The following is a 19,479-nucleotide window of genomic DNA, read 5'->3' as shown; positions in this document are numbered from 1 at the left end:
AGTTTCGTTGTTAAAAAGGAAGAAGGGCAGCTGGCCTTTTCCACTGAGTGTTCTGCTCTTGATTGGGCTGCTGTGGCTTATTTTTTCAAGCTTGAAACTGAAAAAATTTCAGTTCATCTAAAAAAATCATCAAGATCAGGCAAATTAATTTAGGTGAGAAATCTGGCAGATATCTTGATGTAAGTGCCAATTGACTAATTTATAGCTGTGAATATCAAGGATGCTATCCAGGATACTGCCTTCCTGTTATCAACGTATCTAGAAAACAAAACACACCATTCGTTGTGCCTGAATTCAAATGGAAAATGGGTAATTTGGTACCTTATTAGATAAGATTATGGAACATTTTTCCATGACCCGACACAGAAGTAGAATAAGTATTGTGTTTACTAACTAGACCTTGGACTAATTATTTAATCTTCCTGAGTGGTCAAAATATTTAAGTCTGCCAAGTACATCATCACTCTTCTCGAATCCTGCTGCCTACACAGCAACAAATACTACTGTGCTCTCCCTTTTCCAGACCTCACTCAAATCATATCCTGGTGATTATGCTTGACACTGATATGCTGCAATTTCCAAGTTTACTTTAAATTATATGTTATATTATGATTAATAGCTGCTTAATAATATGTTGAAAGATACCCTAACTTTATAGCATAGATTAAAAAATATTATTTGGGATGGGTTCTGCTGAAGTTGTCTAATACTTTTTATGATATATTAGAATCTTGTTAACCATAATTACAGCATATATCATTTTATTTCTGAACCCCCAAATTCATGGGGGGAATCTCACTTAGGACCTGCAATTATATTCTTTTGTAATTAATCTGTACTTTATTATGTCTAAATTGATACAAAAATATAAATATGAAATATTAATGTCATTTAAAATAATTTAAAAATAAGATGGTCTTTTAAAATATTGTTACATGTTTATGACACTGTCTTCTGACTACAATTTAAAAGATCCCTTGACTTTTAGATACCTAGCTGTAATTGCAATTATGGACATCCAGGCTTATTTGCTCCTTAGAAATTCAAGGATTTATTGAGAAAGGCTGGCCATCAAAGTAAAAACCATTGTTTTGTCAACCAAATATTCAACTATCACATTTTTCATGTGCAAACATAAAAAAAAAGAAAACACACGGTCTTGCTGTTTACTTCTCTTATCCTTCTGCCTCCAATTGAATTTCCCCTTGTTGAAAAGCACTATTTAAAGCTTTCCAATCAGTCAACCAGAACATATAGAAGTTGGGAAGAGGGCTCTGAATTTAAATATTGCAATTCTGGTGCATAATAGAGTTACAAATATAGAGATATATAGGCGTACATTTCAGTTCTCACAAAAGGGAGTAACTTCAAGCACTGTTCACAAGGAAAATTTAAAATAATTGTAGTATAAACAATGGGCTAGTTTAAAGAGAAAAACAGACCCCTCATATTCCTGATACTGAGACTTCGACACATTCTAATGAGTGTGTTAAAATAAATAGTGGACTACACTTCAAAACTTATACACTAAAATAATCTTGACTTCAACATTTCTGGATCCTGATGCTCATTGTATTACTCCTTAAGCTGTAGGAAGTAACCAGACCCTGGCCAGGGGTGTGAGGGTGGGGACTCAAACACCACTGGGCTGTTGAAGAACTCAGGACCTGGTATCCAAGCATAGAGTATAGGTTCTGAGAGCCCCACTGTGCCTTCGCACAGGCATTCCAGACATGTCCTGATATCAGAACCATGCTCTGCGTTGGCTACGATCAGGTGTTTGCCTCCTAAAATAGTGTGTGCAAAAGATTGTGTCTCCTGGGAAAGAAAAACCATTATATGGATTATTAATTTAACAGGCTAAAAGGGATGAAATATTAAATGCAAAAAGTGAAGTGCACTTTATGGAGAACACTATGGAAAGCCAGAAGGCAGCAAGAGAAGAACTCAGCCACCTTCGGATGACATGGCAACTTAACGCCATTGCGAGCAAGCCTGTGAAACAGCAGTGGGGAGCGTTCAAAGAACAACTTAGGAAGGTACGGAAACATGCAGTGGGTATTATCAAGTCTTAAAAACAAAGGAAATTCTGACGTATGCTGCAACATAGAAGAGACTTTAAACTATGATGCTAAGGGAAAGAAGCCAGTCACAAAAGGATGAATGTCGTATGCTCCTACTTACACGAGGTACTGAGAGTCAAGTTCATAAAGAGGGAAAGCAGAATAGAGGTTAGCGGGGCTGAGGGAAGGAGGGAATGGGAGTTACTGGTAAACGGGTACAGAGTTTCTGTTTGGGATGATAAAGAGTTAGATGGTGGTGGTGGATACACACCAATGTGAATGTCCTAATGCCACCAAACTGCAGTTAACAATTAGTTAACGTGGTAAATTTTGTTATATATATATTTACCACACTAAAACCAAAAACAAGTAAAGGAAACCCAGGGCCTGCGCTTTTGATCACTGGTGGTTTAGAGCCACAAACTCACTTGAGGTAGTGAGTGTCTTCATGGGGATGGAAAAGTTCGACGACATACCAGTCATCACTGGAATGATCATTATGTATTTGCTGGTGTCAAAGACAACAAACACATGACGATCTAATGTTTATTTCAGACTACTTACAACTTAAACCTTCTTCAGGAAGCACTTATGCCTGTGTCTGCCCTTGACCTTGGGGGGAGCCTCCAGACCATTTTAGGTCTACAGAAAAAATGGAACGAAATGAAGCCTCAGCTCCAGGTGAAGGAACACACCGATGGAATTGGGTGAATGGGAAAAAAAATCAAAAACTCTTCAGTCGAGGTTTACCTAATTAATTTTCACAGACGGGTGAATTACTTTTTTTTTTTTTTAAACAAAAACATTGCTTGTCTAAAACTCCACTTTAAAAAGACATTTTTCCTACTGTTGTTCTGCATTGTTCTGTATTTGATAATACACATTCAGGCTACAAAATGTCCTTAATATATTCTCATCTTAGATTATTTTAATTTGCATTAAATGATTTCCTTATTAATGTATTTATCACATATATTCACTCTAATTATTCCCTAAGAGGTATAGACCCATTTTAGATTAAGACATCTCAGAGCAAGGATTCACAAGCTCTGACACAGAGGCCCTGCCACCCTTTGTCCCCAGAATTATAACTGTGATGTCACTGTCCCCACCCGCTGGCACCCCAGGTTCCCACCACCCTCCCAGGAATCTTGCTGTGCTCTCCCGTTCTCCCTCTCAGAGAGCCCTCAGCGTATGAGAGATAAACCCATGAGTCATGTTCCCGGCCCTGACTGTGAATGCATTCCGTCCCCCCCACCTCCTCCTGCTGTTCTCCTGCCTGGCTTCTCGTTCTTTGCTGCAAAGTCAAGCTCTCTGCGTTTCTGTTGCTCACCACTTTCTCAGTGTTGTTTTTCAGAAAACTGAAGATTTCTTTAGGGAATATCTATTTTAGATTCTTTAAAAGTAAAACTGTTATGGTGGATAGCCAACCCTCCCTACCCCCCCCACACAAAAACACACCATTGTAGCCCATGGTGAATGATTTCCTGTAAATGCTTAGAAAATTCAACTAGCCTACGTGTTAGGTACTTTGATACACTCTGTGTTATATGCCTATTTGCCTTTCATGTCTATACGTGTGCACGTGCCCCTGCACATGCGTGAGTGTGTAAATCCCTCTAAGTCAGGGGCCATTCCCAAGCTTTGTTAGTTCTGTCACTGTGATGTGCATATATTTGATGCCCCCATGCTTGATTTCAACTTGAAAACCTTTCTGCTATTCTTCTGCAAATTATTTCCTTAGCCTAAATCATTTCCATTACTTTTCCCCTTGACAGAAGATCCATCCCTGATGTTTAGTGGCTTCCTTTTTGAGGTGTCCACACTTTGCAAGTTCTGTCCCAGAATCTGGATTCCTATAAGGGATATCTGAGCAGTGCTGGGTAAAAAGGAAGCTGCTTTATCCCTCCCTACATGTGATGGCTATTTGTGGATTCTGGGATGACCGTTTTTACAGTAGCATACCTACCACGTTGCTCAGCTGGTAGTTCATTCTGATCACTCTGTTATCATAGAGGACAAGTAATTCCCCCAATATATTTTTAGACTTGCCTTCTCTTGGTGTTTTTACCATACCGCCTGATTCTAGTCTGTATTAAATATCAGAGATAGTCATGGGTTCACAAAATATCTCAAATACACTCACTTAACAGATAACTAGAGTATTTGGTGTGCCACAGAAATAGGGGACTTTGTATGTTACCAGCTAGCTTTGAAACATGTGTTTTGCTTTGCTGATATATACTTTTTTAATTTCTGAGAAGATGGGGGTAGAATAATGTACCCTTAGCATCAGAGAGCAGAAAGCTTGGATTTGCAGGGATGGGGTGAGGCTGACAATAAGTAATTGTTAAGTGAGAGAAGGATTCATGACTTAGATCTTCCTATAGTCAGTCATAAAGTAAAAAGCTCCCTAAAAGCTGGGTATCTTTTAATGCTTTTAACTTTTTTAGCAACTGAATGATGAAGTTCAGTACATTATAAGAGAATCAGAAGAGTTAAGTAGCAAAGGAGCTCCTGTGAAAGAGAAGTCTCAACAAGTGAAGGAGCTTATTCATCTCCATCAAACACAGAAAGTGAGAATCCGAGATTACGAAGATATCCTGTACAAGGTGGTCCAATTTCACCAAGTCAAGGAAAAGGTAAGACGTGTCACAGATACCTGGAAGACCCTCAGTTTTAAACTATGAAATTAAAAATGAATTATTGTGTAATAAAGGCCAAACTGTTTATTCTGGTATTAGAAGCCTTCCACAATCTGGCCTTTAACTTTTTTCTCACTACGTCTCTATCCTTCCTTATGATCCAGCCAAACTGAGCTCTTCTTTGTCCCTCAAAGATAGTGCACACATTCCTAACTCCAAGATTGGACTCTTAGGCACCATTACCTGACAGGTCCTTTTCTCTCCCCTCTACCATTTAAACCTTGCGCCTGCTTCCAAGAAACCTATGTCACTTAGAATGATTTGTCTTTCTTCTAAATTCCCAGAACTTTCATTGTTTATTTCACACATTTGTCAATCTTAGCTTCTTGATTCTTTCTTTTTTAAAGATTTTATTTATTTATTTGAGAGAAAGAGTGAGCATGAGAGAGAGAGAGAGAGAGATCATGAGCAGGGGCAGAGGGAGAAACCGACTCCCCGCTGAGCAGGGAGCCCCATGGGAGCAGGACTCTGGGATCATGACTGAGCCCAAGGCAGATGCTTAACTGACTGAGCCAGCCAGGCGCCCCCTAGCATCTTGAGTCTTAAGTACTTTTCCCCCCAACTCAAGTGTAAGCTATTTGAGGGAAGAAAAAAATTCTTTTTTTTTTTTTTTTTTTTTTTTTTGTATCTCAACTACCTGACATTTTGGAGTGCTCAGTAGAGCTTCAAAGTTATTAGCCTCTATTAACAGAAAATGGAGATATATCGATATCCCTTTAAAATAGCCTCTGAATTTACTCAGATCACAAACCTCGATCTTGCAAAGGTTTTAGGCTCTGACCAAAAAGAGTATTTTCTTCTTTAATATTCTTTAACAGAGCTGACAATGTTAATGCCTCCATTTTACCCTATCAATTTGAAGCACTGTAACATTTTTGTTTGTTTGTTTATGACACTAATAATTAGAGATGGGCTTGGCAGCATTTTGACCAGGTAGTGAAATTGGTTATAGCAGGTAGGCTTTTAAGAAGATCTGTCTTCATAAAAATAGGAAATCCATGTTAATTGTTAATGTCCTAAATTCCAGCTGGGTCATCTCAACAAATCAAGGGAAATGGAGTTTTTAGCACAGCCGAAGGATCTGGATGATGCCCACGAAGCCCAGGCTCACCTCAGTCGCTCTCAGGAAAAGCAGGCACATATTGATCATCTCCATCAGCTGGCCCTTTCCCTGGGAGTGGACATCATCTCGTCGGTGCAGCGGCCTGTAAGCAACTTAGAACACCATCGCTCGAACCTAATTAAAGCTGAGAGTTGGGGATAATATCAGAGAAACCAGGCAGATTGCCTAGTATATGTTAAATTTAAAAATACATTAAACCATTAGGATAGTTATTTGTGGTGAGTATCTACCACCTATAACGAAAGAAAAAACTTTTAAAGAGAAAAATCTGTTTATAAAAGTCTTGTTTAATACTTATCTATTCTCTTGCTAATTAAAAAACAGAATTGTAGAACTGTGTTGTCTAATATGGCAGTCCGTTTTTCGCATTTGAAATGTGCCTAATGCAACTAAAAAACTAAACTTTTAATTTTATTTATTTTTAATTAATTTAAATTTTAAAACTGACAGTGTAATTATGGGAAAACTTTTAAGTACATTGGGAACAGCTTGGATATGTGAATCTACATTTTAAACTCTAAACTATGAAATATGAATACAGATCAAGTATTTCTGATAGAAGTTTAGCAACAATTAAGAAGTGCTTGTAAGTGTGAAATACACACTAGATTTCAAAGACTTAGTATAAAAATTGTATTAATATTTTTTACATTTATGTTAAAATAATGATATTTGGTTGAACAAATTATTATGAAAATTAATTGCACCTGTTTCTTTTTTGCTTTTTAATATAACTACAGGAAAATTTTTAGTTATTCATGTGGCTCAGATTTCATTTTGATTGGACCAATGCTGCTTTAGCATTTTGGATCTGGAAGGTATCCTAGAGATAATCTAGCCCAGGACACTCATTTTTATAAAACAAGGATGGATCTGAGGCCAAGAAAAGCTGCTTTATCCATAAAATCCCATAATGGAGGAGCCTCCTGGCCTCACCAAAGGCTTGGACACTTGTCACTGAATCTGCTTTATGCCACTGGACCGACCTTAACAAAGGAGCCTAAAAAAGAAGAAAATATTTCCAGATCAAGTTTTTATAAATAATACATGGGACTCTGATTAAAAAAAAAATCCTTCTCCAAATTCCTAATTTGAGGGAAGAAAAGATTATGTTTATTCTTTCCAATATGTATAACAATAAAATCATAACGGCCAATTTTACTTTAAAGTTCATTTAAGATCTCCATTAAATGATATGGAACGCAATGAACCTAAAGGTTTTTTTTTTCTTTTTCAATTTTTTAACTGAAAGACATAGAAATACAAAATATCTGTCCCTGTTTATAGAATTGGTTTTTACCAAGAAGGAGTTTTCTTTTTAAAGAGTTCTATTTTATTAATAAATTTATTTTAAAAAGAAAGAAAAAAATAAGATGTCTCACTTTGCACAAATAATATTATAAATTGTTCTCCAACCCTCATCTGGCCTTGGCCTCAGCAACCCTCTGTGCTGAGCAGAGATTGGTGCACTTGCATAATGAACCTGAGGTTAAGTTCAAGTTGACAGGAAAATTATAGTGCAGAAGCTGAATGTTTCCAATGCATATTTTATGCCTTTTGAAGTAAAAATTATACCTTATAATAAACGGTGTCTCTGAAGAGTTGGGTGTGATGAGCAAATCTTCGAAACTGAAATTTCAATACTGGAAATACGACGGTTTGCCTTCCCCAACATGTTGGTGTCTGGCTTCTTTCCGAAATCATTGCATTCAAATATGCTTAAGATAAAGTAAGCCAGGAACCTATTTTTTAGTGTCCTTTATGAGTTTCACAGTGCAGGTAAATAGCACATTCGTCTCATTGCTGTTTTGCCCACTCCCTTTGTCACTTCCTCTTCTCTTCCATTTTCAGAACTGCTCTAACGTTTCTGCAAAGAACCTGCAGCAGCAGCTGGACATCCTTGAGGGGGACTGTGTGAACTGGCGCGCCAAAGCCCAGGAGTATGAACGGACCCTGACCCGCAGCTTGGAGTACTGCACCACACGGGACAATATAAACGAGGTGGGGTGGCAGGGTGAGAACCAAAATTGTCAAAAGCTGTTCTGAACCTAAAGCCCGCGTCTCGTGTCTGGACGTGTGCACACAAAATCAGGAGACCTTTCATTCCACCATGCCCTTTCATCCACCAAGCAAGGTCTCAGGGCTCTGAAATTTTGAGTGAATTTCAAGCACCCAAGTCAGTATGTTGTCAGTGCACAGAGAAACCTAGAATACACTATCATGGTTTTTTGTTTGCTTTCTTCCTGCCCCCCCCCCCAAGCCTGTACAGCAATTGCTTGCTGGAGTGGATATGGCCCATCAGGACAGAAAGTGTGATGCCGTCCCCATGAAGCCAGCTCCGACCTGCTGAGATTCTATTTAAGTACCATTGACTCATAGTGAAGGGGGTGCCAAGGGCCAGGGGAGCAGGCTCTTTGCCTCAGAGGCTACAAAGGATTATCACCAAAGTCAAGTGGCTGGTTTCATATTTACTCAAATGGAGTGGCTTACTGGCAGAACAACTTCTAGAGAAAAAGGAATAACAGATGAAAGTCGTCCTCTCCATCCATGCACCGACTCACGAACACATAATTCCACCTCCTCTCCCTCAATTCTACCCAAACCCCACCCCCCAGTCATGCAGTGAGCCACGATAACCCTCCCCTAGTTCAACTTTCCATTTAAATAAACTTATTCTGGGGAGAAAACATAGCTCAGGATAGCAAAACACAGATCCTGATTTTGACAGAGAATTAACAGCAGGATACAGAGTACTGTAATTCCAGACTTGGCTCCATTGAGAGCAAAATGTTTCTGAGTCCATCAGTCATAAGTCCATTAGAAAAGCGGGTGGAGGAAAAGGAAGTGGTAAACCTTCTCGAATGTTCTGTTTATGCCCAATTTACACAATCTGGGCCCAGCAAGTGTTAAATATCAGACAACATAGCTCACGGACTAAAGTATGAGTAACTAAACTTGAATGGTGGTCTAGCTCTGAAGTTCTCCTTCCTGCAGGGCACACTTTTATAGACCATGGGCAGGTGCAGGAAGGGAGCAGGGCTGGAAGGAAATTGAGAGGGGCAGAGAGCTGGAGAGGCCACGTGGATCCCAGGAGAGAAACAGGAACATCAAGGACGACTTTCCTTTTAGCAACGTGCCGCAGGACCGTATGTAGAGTGGCTGCCCAGACTCCATGTTCCAGGGAGTCATTCTGGACTAGAGATTCATTCGGGGTTAAACCCGGAGAGTCGCCTACCCTCTATGGCCTCTTCCAGTTTCAGCTAACAGCACTTCATTCGGGTCTTGTTAAAGAAAACAATATTAAAGAAAACATTATTCTCCCCAAGGCTATAACATTTAGAATTGCAGGCTTGCAAACAATGTTTTTCCTGTCTTTCCCCAAAGTTATCTTCTTTCTTCCCTTCCTCCTCCTCCTTCTTCCCCTCCCTAACCTTCCCCTTCCTCCTCTTCTTCCTTCTTCCTTGGTAAACTTTTGTTTTGCCACAAACATCTCTCTCCCTGCAGGGATGCACAACTCTATACTAACAGAAACCACGATGGAGGTGGAGCTGGGTTGCTCCCAGCTCCCTGTAGCTCAGTCTCCATCTTCCTGAAGCGCTCTGGCGTTTATGGAGCTGGGTCTCCCTGTCCGAGCCCTTCCCACAGTGGTTCTATTTACAGGCTGCCTCGTGATGAGCCTCTGCTGGGAGCCAGCTAGCTGGGATGACAGATGTCCCTTGTAGTCACAGTCGGGACACCCCAGGATTGTCTGTACCATAATGAGCAAGCAGATACTTGTGGGTTTGATTTAGGAATCAGATATCACTTTAACATGATCTGAAACATTAAGAGAACTAGTCTTCCCATTTGTTTCTACTTCATATCCAACTAATCTTTGATGTAACTTACAATTTCACATTTAAAAGATCTTTGAAAATCTTTGGTCCTTTCCTCCTTTCTTTCCTGTAGAAATATAGTAGGCATGTCAGTGTAGCATCCACACCGTGGACTTTCCAAGCCTGATGGGAAGATAATCAGAAGGAATATTTTTAGCCCAATTTAGTAAAATAAATATACATACACTCTAGTTTGTTTTGTGAATATCAGAGTGCAGGTAGATTCCAAGTGGTGATAATATTTATACACCTAGACATTTTTATCATTATTAATATTTGGCATAGACACTTAAAACATTATAAAAAATTAAAAGCAATATGTTACACTACCTTTTTGTATATAAAAACATTGAAGTCAGACACCCCACCAGGGAACTAGAGCAAACATTGCTTTTTTTTTAAAGATTTTATTTATTTATTTGATAGAGAAGAGAGAGAGAGCATGAGCAGGGGGGAGGGGGAGAAGCAGGCTCCCCCCTTGAGCAGGGAGCCTGAAGCGGAGCTGAATCCCAGGACCCTGGGATCATGACCTGAGCCAAAGGCAGACGCTTAACCGACTGAGCCACCCAGGCTCCCCAATTCATTTTATTTTTTAAGTTGATTTGGAAACACATTGCTTTGCCTCCAATGTGCTTCCAAGTGCTTCTTGGAAGTCCACAGACTCTGGGTGGAAATAGATTTGGGAAGATACCGACTTCAATACATCTTCCTTTTTAGGAAGAGAAACCTGAGGTGTGTACGATTTGCATTTGAGCGGTGTGTTCCAGGACTGCAGAGCTACCATTCATGGTGTGTTGAGGAGTCAGCTTTGGGCCAAAAGCTCATCTATTGGTCTTCAGGCTTAATTGGGCACCAACACGTTGTCACTTGCTAAACTCAGAGTCCCCAGTCACTCACTGCTTTAGCCCATTCAACCACGACATGGTCTGATGCACCACGTACCCTTTCTCTGCGCTCCCTGGCATAGCCCTGACAAGCTGTTTGGATGCTCTGATACAGCAGCACAGTTCATCTGGTCATTTCAACCCAAATTACTTTTTGATGATGCCCTAACCAAATTACACGGTTATGACTGCACTAAAGGCCCCTGGCAGAGGGCTCGGTACCTCAAGGCAAAATAAAGTGAGATGTTTTAAATGCGATTCTTTTTTTATGTGATGTGATATTCTTTAAAGACAAAGAACCATGGTTCTGTGCCTTGATTATCTTTGGGTGAAATATTATTATTTTCTCACTTCATATACTACATAAAACATAGGAAATTGTAAAATCTCATTTTCTCCATGTCTACCTTCACAGCCTTCAGACTGCCAGATTTCGTGGAGTTGTTGTTGTTGTTTTCCACTCATTTCACACAAAGATACATTTGTATGCATGAATGTTGAATTTCACTGTATATTTTCTTGCCTGGCAGCATAAATAAGCTGTTAATACACAAAGCATTACAGACATTCTCTGTGGTAAAACGTGACAGAACATCATTACTTATTCTTTTACATGTCTTCATTTAGAAACGTAATAAGCTAATATTAAGCATGTTTTCTATCTGCAACCTGACCAAAAAAATTACTTTTACATTAACATAATGCTAATGGAAATTTGTAACTGGAGTCTCATTATGGGTCACAATTACTTTGCTGAAAAAAAAAAACAGCAATGACAGAACTGGGTTGGTATCCATTCTCTCAAAATAAGTTTTGCAAACAGAAGCTTTCATATAATTATATTACTTCAGCCTGAAATTTTTACACTGTAGCAACATCCTACCCATCAGGAAGGAAGCAGAAAAGGACTTGGTGTATATATAGGCCTATTCCATATGTCAGAGTCTCATGTTCCAGTTACACAAATTTTTTTGTCAATTTGGATAAGTCGGTCATCTGAGTTCCAGGGATACAAGGCAGATGAGAAACAGCAAATTAGAAAAGGGAAATAGATACATATCTGACTAATGAAATCGAACTTCCTGACGTATAGCACTTTGCTGTTGACACAATGATCGTGGGGAGTGCCCCGCTGGCAGGATAAGAGGCAGATAAAGAGTGCACATGGTAGGCTGCACTGTGCTATGGTACGGGGGATTATTATTTTCCAGATCAATAACCCTAACTCGTCATTTTAAGAAAAAAGACTAAACTATCATCATTCAACACATATTGCCAATGTGGCTACTGCATACTGGACCATAAACATGTAAAAGCCCTCAAGGAACGCGGAGTCCAGAGTGAATTAAAGCCCATGGGACTTCAAGTCACAGCCAGTCACGACCAGGCCACACCATGGGTCCATTCAGAGGGTATACATAAGAGAATAGAAAAGATGTATTTGTTCTGAAAATGTCCATCCCATAGGCAGGTAAAATGTGTTATAATTTTGGTGTTTCATATCTGCGAAGTGACTCTTTCCTGAAGAAGATAGAGAGCTGAAGTTTAAAATCATAGTTATCATGTCCAGAAAATAAAGCAAACATAATATGAACACACAGAACTTGCAGGGTGGAGACAAGAGCCATTGCTGAGACACATTGTCAAACGGAGCCACCGTCTTCTCTCTGCAGGCTGTCCCACTTCTGCTGTCACAGCGCTGGCCTTGAGCACAGGAGGACAGCCGCACAGTTGCCAAGTGAAAGGAGGCCAAGGGAGCCTTGTCCCGGAGTCTCTCCAGGATTTAGGCTTAATATTCTAGCCATAATAATCGTAGCAAATAATTCAGGTTGAATTGTGAATCTTTGGATCCTTTCATTTCAAATGCAAGCATCCCTGGGAGGTGATAACTGTGAAGCATTCTGTTATGGAAAATGAGCATCAGAAAACTTATTTCTGGAGTGAGCAAAAGGATGAGCAAGAAATGAAGCTCGTGAAGTAGACACGAAGAGAAATGGACTATTTGTTTTGTATTTTTGCATCTGGCCAAACCTGTGCCATAGTTGCAATGAACACTTTATCTTTCATTTATTTATTCATTTTCTAGTAGGCTCCACGCCGGGTATGGAGCCCAATGTGGGGCTTGAACTCAGGACCCTGAGATCAAGACCAAGCTGAGATCAAGAGTCAGACGCTTAACTGAGTGATCCACCCTGGGGCCCGGAAAGGCTTTTGTTTTCAGTGTGTTTCCTTAGTTTTAAAATGTCCCATGTCCCTCACATCAGTTGGCCTTGCCAGCACCAGACTCACGGTGTGTAACATTCTTATGCCAAAGCAGCCTCAACCGACTTAGTCAAGACTAAGAATAGCAACCCTGCCTTGTAGTCCTCAGCCTCTTCTTGCTTCTGCTTCTTCTCAGAGAAGCTTTGTGCATTCCTAACCCTGAGAGAAACTTACTGCTCCCTGGGAAATATGGTGAAGATGTGCGTTCTGCTAGTTTCAGAAGAACTACCATTTTAAAGTCTTCATTTTATTCCTAAGTACAGCTCTATTAACTTAGTCTGCTGACTCCATAACAAATCTGGAGGAGCCGAACAAGTGGAAAGACCGGGAAATCACATTATTCATTAGAAAAAAAAAAATCCTCCTGGTTTTTTAAAGACTTTTAGAAATTTTGGTAATATGGATTATAACAACATTTAAATTTTTTGAGTAGGGTGAACTATCCTGCCCCCGCTGTGGGGGTTTTTTCTGTTCACGTGCTCTGGTTGAGCACTTGTCTTGCCATCTCCACCATTCCCTGTTGTTGACAAGCTAACTAAAGTTAGAAACAGCTGCAGGAACAATGATCCCATAGCCAAGCAACCATGGCACTCAGTTCCTTTAAAACTATGATGACAAGTTGTATGGGGACTAGATGGGAAGTGAAGTTTTCATGTTGGAATGTGCAGGTAAACAGTGCAGGCATGGTCGGGTTTTCCTGAAAGTCTAGTTGCTAAAGGTAGTTCATTCATGCTGCCTTCCACTTGTATCTGCAATAGTCCTCAATTCAAGCTGGGGAAGGCACAAGATTTAAAATGCATTCCCAGTGGGACCGAGAGAGAAAAGTGCCAGCAGCTTTGTGAAAGGTGCTCATGTGTCAGAAAGAAGCTGATTCCATTTCATATACCCACAGCACCACGAACACTCTTTGCTCTTATAAATCATCTTCAGTGGAAGTGCATACATTCTGAAGCCACAGAAATAAAATTGTGCTCATTTAACGGTCTTAAATTTTTTGATCCAAAGTAGATTTAAAATTTCATGGTTTAGAATTACAGTGTTCGGGCTCAGCCTTTCTCCGTTCATCACATAGTTTTCAAATAGAAGTTGATCTTTCCCGTTGAAACAAGCAGATGTAACCCAGTGATTGTCAGATCGATGACAGAGCCCCTCTTCCTTTCTCTAGACTGAAGTTTGTAATGTATATCCTGTTCCAGTAAGAGAAAAAAGAATATAAAATTGTATTTTCCAATGGATACATATTAATGACAGGACATATATTTTCCCTTTTCTTTTATTCTGTTTATTTTTATTAAAAATAAAAATTATATTTTTAATAGTGGTAAAATGCACATAACATAAAATTTACCACCTTAACCATTTTAAGGGTACAGGTAAACGACATTAAGTACATTCACATTGTCTACTACCATTACCATTATCCGTTTCCAGAACTTTTTCATCATCCCAAACAGAAATTCTGTACCCATTAACAACAACCCTCTACTGGGGCCTCCCTCAGATGTGGTAGTAATTGCACCTATAGTTGCAGATTATGACACTGGGGGAAGAGTTCCTGCCACAGTTTTATGTGAGTAACTCAGGATGTAGTCCCTTTATATCTCAATCCCATTTGTCTTTTCCTACTAAAATCAAACATGTGCATATTAAAACACTGAATGTCAAAGAATTTAAATATTAGTTGGTTATTTCATAAGTATACCAAATGAATATGATCTCAAATATTTGTGTGAGTTCTAATGGAGAAAAAGTTTTCAAATTTTGAAACTATAGTTCTTTCCACCTCTCTAGAATGTTACTGATTTATCAATTTAAATGTTTAATATGGTCTCTGTGGTTGGCTTAATTGGTAGCTTAAAACTAGTATTCAACAATTTCATTTACCATATACAATAAACAACACTGATTAAGTATAGGTGTGTCAGAGGCAAAAATTGCATCAACATAATAATTTCCATGTATGCAAGTCTGCTAGGGCCTTTATAGATAATTGTCTCCAAAAAATGTTAAAGATACGGTCAAGGTTCTGTTATTACAATATGCAGAATTTGAAATCAGCATTTTGAAGAAGCAAATTTTTTTAGGGCAGATACGTTTTTTATGTATTACAAGTCTAAAATCTAGCATGTATACGGCCTTTATTTCCTTCCAAATAATTTATTTGCTGTCATTGAAAAGAATTTTAGTGTGTTTCTGACTTTTCTTATCATAGCTCAAATTTATCAACCATGACATTGTTCATTTTTTGCTGTTAAATGCTTCCACATAGTCTGAGAACGTTTGTTTTCTCTGTACTTCTCTTTGCTGATAATATAGAGAGTTGCCTGTCAATATGTTTATCTTTCTTGAATATGGAAAAGGGCACAGAAAGTGGTGTGTTTAATGGAACTGGACTGCTTAGAGCTTTGGTTCACTGGTAAAGTTGAACTGTGTGTTCTTAAGGCTGTCATAATGCACGCCCTACTTTCGGTTCATTGCCATATGCTCTGTTTATACACAAGTTAGCACTGCCATCAGTGGTGACACTGTCACTTTACTTTCTGGTTTGGAAGGACATCTGAAGTTAGTGGCCTGTATCTAAGAAGGAAATCTCTTCTGGAAACTGCTCATAAAAAATAATTTTTTAGCTGGATTTGGGCAAGTAAAGTATTTTTCCTACTAAATCTCATAGTGGGTCTGTCTCCTCTTCTATCCCACTAATGTCCTCGGTGGTCTGAATGTCAACCCTTCATTGATCTCTGCAACAGGAACAGCTCATTGGAGCCTAATAGATTCATGCCTAATACTGTAAGAGAGCCTCGGGAGGCAGAAGGATCTGGGGCAAATGCTAGCACACAGAGAACAGAATGAATGGGAAACGTAATGTCAGATAACTACAAATAAGAAAATTAGAGTTGTTGATAATCTATGACATGTTAAAAACTGTCTTGTTTGGAAGTCAAAGGATGGTCTATACTTACAAATCTAATCATAAATTACAAATCAAGGGGCACCTGGGTAGCTCAGTCGCTTAAGCATCTGACTCTGATTTTGGCACAGGTCATGATCTCAGGGTCCTGAGATCAAGCCCTGCATGGGGCTGTGCACTGGGCATGGAGTCTGCTTAGGATTCTCTCTCTCCCTCTCCCTCTCCCTCTTCTCCTCCCCCACCCTCTCTAAAAAAAATTACATGTCAAAAAGTATAAAGAACGATTTATATTTTTGGGATACGTTTAAATTCCTATTATGTGTTTGCTTAGCAAACTTGTTTCCTATTGAAAAATCACTGAATACATTTTGATTATAAATATTTTGAAGTGTTAAGATTTTTTCATTTATTACAAGTCAATATTAGTGTCTTCCTTTTAAGGAAATAACCTCTTTCTTTTTATTGAACTGCAGCTCAAAGAGTCATTCAAAGATATCAAAAAGAAATTCAATAATTTGAAGTTTAATTACACGAAGAAAAATGAAAAAGCTCGGAATCTGAAGGCCCTTAAATATCAAATTCAACAAGTTGATGTACATGCCGAAAAAATACAGGTAAAGAGAAAGTGCAGGTGGTGTATCTGTGTGTGTCTGTGTGTATGCGCGTGCATGCACCACTACAATTATTACAAAATCAGCTTGCATTTCAATTCTAGATGTCTAACCCTTGGGCTTTTTTGCAGTATTGGGATTCAGAAGGTAGTTTTCCGCCTTTGTAACTGTTAAGTTCCTCATGTAAAATGTATAAGTTAGTTTATCTCTTGAGGCAGCTCTAGAATGGATTCTACCAAACCTACCCAGCCTCTTGCTTCCATTCTTCCCCACAACACACACACACACACACGCACATGCATGTACACACCTTTTATACACCCCTTTTCCTTTCCTTGCACATGCCTATGTCAGGAACTTCCTCCACTGCTCTCAGAACCCCTTACACTATCTCAATTACCACATGAACCAGTTAGATTATTTGAATATCTTTCCCAGGAGACAGTGAGCTTCCTGAAGACAAGAAAATATTTTATTTTATGATCATTGTCTTTTTTGAAATCATAATATCATTCTCAAAATCTGGAATAGGACCTGGTATATAGTGAATTTTCTTTTCTTCTTCTTCTTCTTTTTTTAAAAGATTTTATTTATTTATTTGACAGAGAGAGAGAGAGAGTCAGCAAGAGAGGGAACACAAGCAGGGGGAGTGGGAGAGGAAGAAGCAGACTCCCAGCGGGGCAGGGAGCCCGATGAGGGGCTCAATCCCAGGACCTGGGATCACACCCTGAGCCGAAGGCAGACAGTTAATGGCTGAGCCACCCAGGTGCCCCTATAGGGAATTTTCTATATGATTTTAATGATGGATCAATAAACTATGTGGAAGAAAACCCATTCTTTCCAAAATACACTTGTGATCATTATGATTTTAATATATTAACATGGAGAAACTGCAAAAATTTCCCCAAGTTTTTCTCTCAATATGTAATCACTAGCTAGCTTCAGAAATGAAAATTGAATCTTATTTTTAAAACTGTTTCTTTTTTGTACAGGCTTTGAAAAAGAAAATGGAAAAAGTTGAGAATAAAACTTCCGATTCTTACTTAAATTATCCAAATAACAAAGTTAATGGTCTTTTGGAAACCATGAAGGATTTACAAAAACATGTGGATGAGTTTGACAAAGTTGTGACGGATTACAAGATGAATTTGGACCTGACCGAACATCTCCAGGAGATGACAGAAGAGGTATCCTCTTCTTGTTGTAATGCTGTCCATACATAATGTTTTGAAACATTGCTCCGCCACTTTAATACAATGCTACTGCAGTTAATTTTGTCATTAAATCTATGCATCATCCTCCTTTTCATGATTATTGCCTTAGGATAATTTCTTAAAGTAGAATTGCTGGACCAAAGGGGATGAGTGTTACAAGGTCGATTGCATCGTCCAATTGTTCTTCGGAAAGATTTTACTAATTTACTCTTACCAGCAACATGTGAGAGTTTCTCATTTCTCCTTAACTCCATCAACTCAAGATGTTTAACCATCATGGAATTACGCTCATTGCTGGATATCTGTTTAAAATATTCAAAATTACATATTTATTTCACAGAATTTGAAAATGTTTAGAAAGAAATGTGATACTGGGATATTTCAGGTACAAAAATTGTTATTGGGGTTATTTTTGTTTTTGTCAAGAGGATAAATGGTAGAGTATGCATAAACTATATGAAATTTGACAAGTTAAAGTTACTAGTTGCACACTTCATATTGAAGAAATTCCACACCTGAAGTTCTTTGTGGTGCATTGTTCTGTGACACAGAATGTCTCTTTTTACCACGGATGCAGCAGCTTCTGGATTTAACACCGCAGTAAGGAAGATGCGGATGATCATTCTTCTCTGTTTGAGCGATAGGTTCGCTGTGGCCCCGTGGCTGCGCTTAAAGCCAGCATCTAACAGAGTCATGTGTTTCTATTTCTCACTCATCATAATTGCTCTGGCCTTGGTCAGACACATTCCTTCCATCACAGTTATTTAGTATTTTTGGTGAGAAACTGTCTCAATTCTCCACTGTGCTTTGAAAACATGACTTGAGTACCTTCTATTAAAAAAAAAAAAAGTCAACTGCTGTTCTTTAGATGATACTTCCTCAACCCAGTAAACTAAATCTCATTCTTAAAAGAGAATTTATTTATTAGAGTGTTAATCAGGAAGTACTTTATCCATGTAGTGTTAATTATTTCAATTATTTAGGCAAGATTTTGTATATTTGGGCTTTTTTCTTTTTCTTTTAGCTGATATTTGAATTCTTTTTAGTGCCATATGCTTTTTATATTTCCTGTTCTTGTAAGTCTGCAATGTTCTTAAGAAGTATATTTCAGGCAAATCTAAGAAAGCAGGAAAATCAAATGAATTTCCATACTTTTATTTTCCTATCTAACTCTAATACCCTAGTGCACAAGCCTATGATCATATTTTGACATTTTCCTTATTATGACTTAGAAAGTTCAAACTAATGTGATTATAAAGTTTGAGGAAATTGAAATTTGATACTCCAGTGGTCAAAATGAAGAAATTTAGAAGGATGGTGTCTCTTTAATCTATGTTTTATCCCATTTTAATTTAGTGTCACTTTTGGTATGAAGATGCAAGTGCCACAGTTGTAAGAGTTGGAAAATATTCCACAGAGTGCACGACAAAGGAAGCTGTGGAAATTCTCCACCAGCAGTTCAATAAGTATATCATGCCCTCAGTGCCTCAGCAAGAAGAAAGGATTCAGGAGATCAATGACCTGGCTCAGCGCTTATATGGTGAGGTCTCTTTTAAAATATCCAGCAATTTGCCGTTGAACAAATCTATGGTGAACCTAACCCAGCAGAAAGCAGAGCATGGCAAGCCCTCAGGGTCCTCACTACAGCAATTATTCAGGCAAGAGACTCTGTATCTACAAAGTAAACAGTAGGGAATAGAGGAAGGAACTTCTGCCCGCAGGAATGGAAGCCTTTGGATTTTAACTATCTTTTGTAAACCCTCCTTTGTTCTCTTTTCTCGGCTCTTCCTGCTGATCATCCCCAGGGTAATAAAACCAGAACAGTTTATGTAAA

At 38.7% G+C, this 19,479-nt stretch overlaps 1 protein-coding gene across 11 annotated transcripts in view; it reads left to right on the top strand.

The window, feature by feature from the left end:
* Positions 1–19,479, top strand: part of CCDC141 (coiled-coil domain containing 141) — a 205,285-nt gene that overhangs the window by 149,324 nt on the left and 36,482 nt on the right. For 10 of the 11 annotated variants that reach the window (XM_048214373.2, XM_057316443.1, XM_026492424.4 and 7 more), the window contains 8 exons: positions 1,860–2,039; positions 2,619–2,744; positions 4,517–4,705; positions 5,796–5,975; positions 7,743–7,892; positions 16,294–16,434; positions 17,424–17,618; positions 19,002–19,185. In XM_048214373.2, coding sequence (XP_048070330.1) covers positions 1,860–2,039; positions 2,619–2,744; positions 4,517–4,705; positions 5,796–5,975; positions 7,743–7,892; positions 16,294–16,434; positions 17,424–17,618; positions 19,002–19,185 — 1,345 coding nt within the window. Of the gene's footprint in view, positions 1–1,859; positions 2,040–2,618; positions 2,745–4,516; positions 4,706–5,795; positions 5,976–7,742; positions 7,893–10,483; positions 10,909–16,293; positions 16,435–17,423; positions 17,619–19,001; positions 19,186–19,479 lie in introns of those variants that run through there. The other variant, XM_048214375.2, reaches the window with a different exon arrangement.

Source organism: Ursus arctos, unplaced genomic scaffold (genome assembly GCF_023065955.2).
Source record: "Ursus arctos isolate Adak ecotype North America unplaced genomic scaffold, UrsArc2.0 scaffold_1, whole genome shotgun sequence".
NCBI lineage: Eukaryota > Metazoa > Chordata > Mammalia > Carnivora > Ursidae > Ursus > Ursus arctos.
Note: the sequence above shows the minus strand (reverse complement) of the source record. Positions and strands in the feature narration are given on the sequence as shown.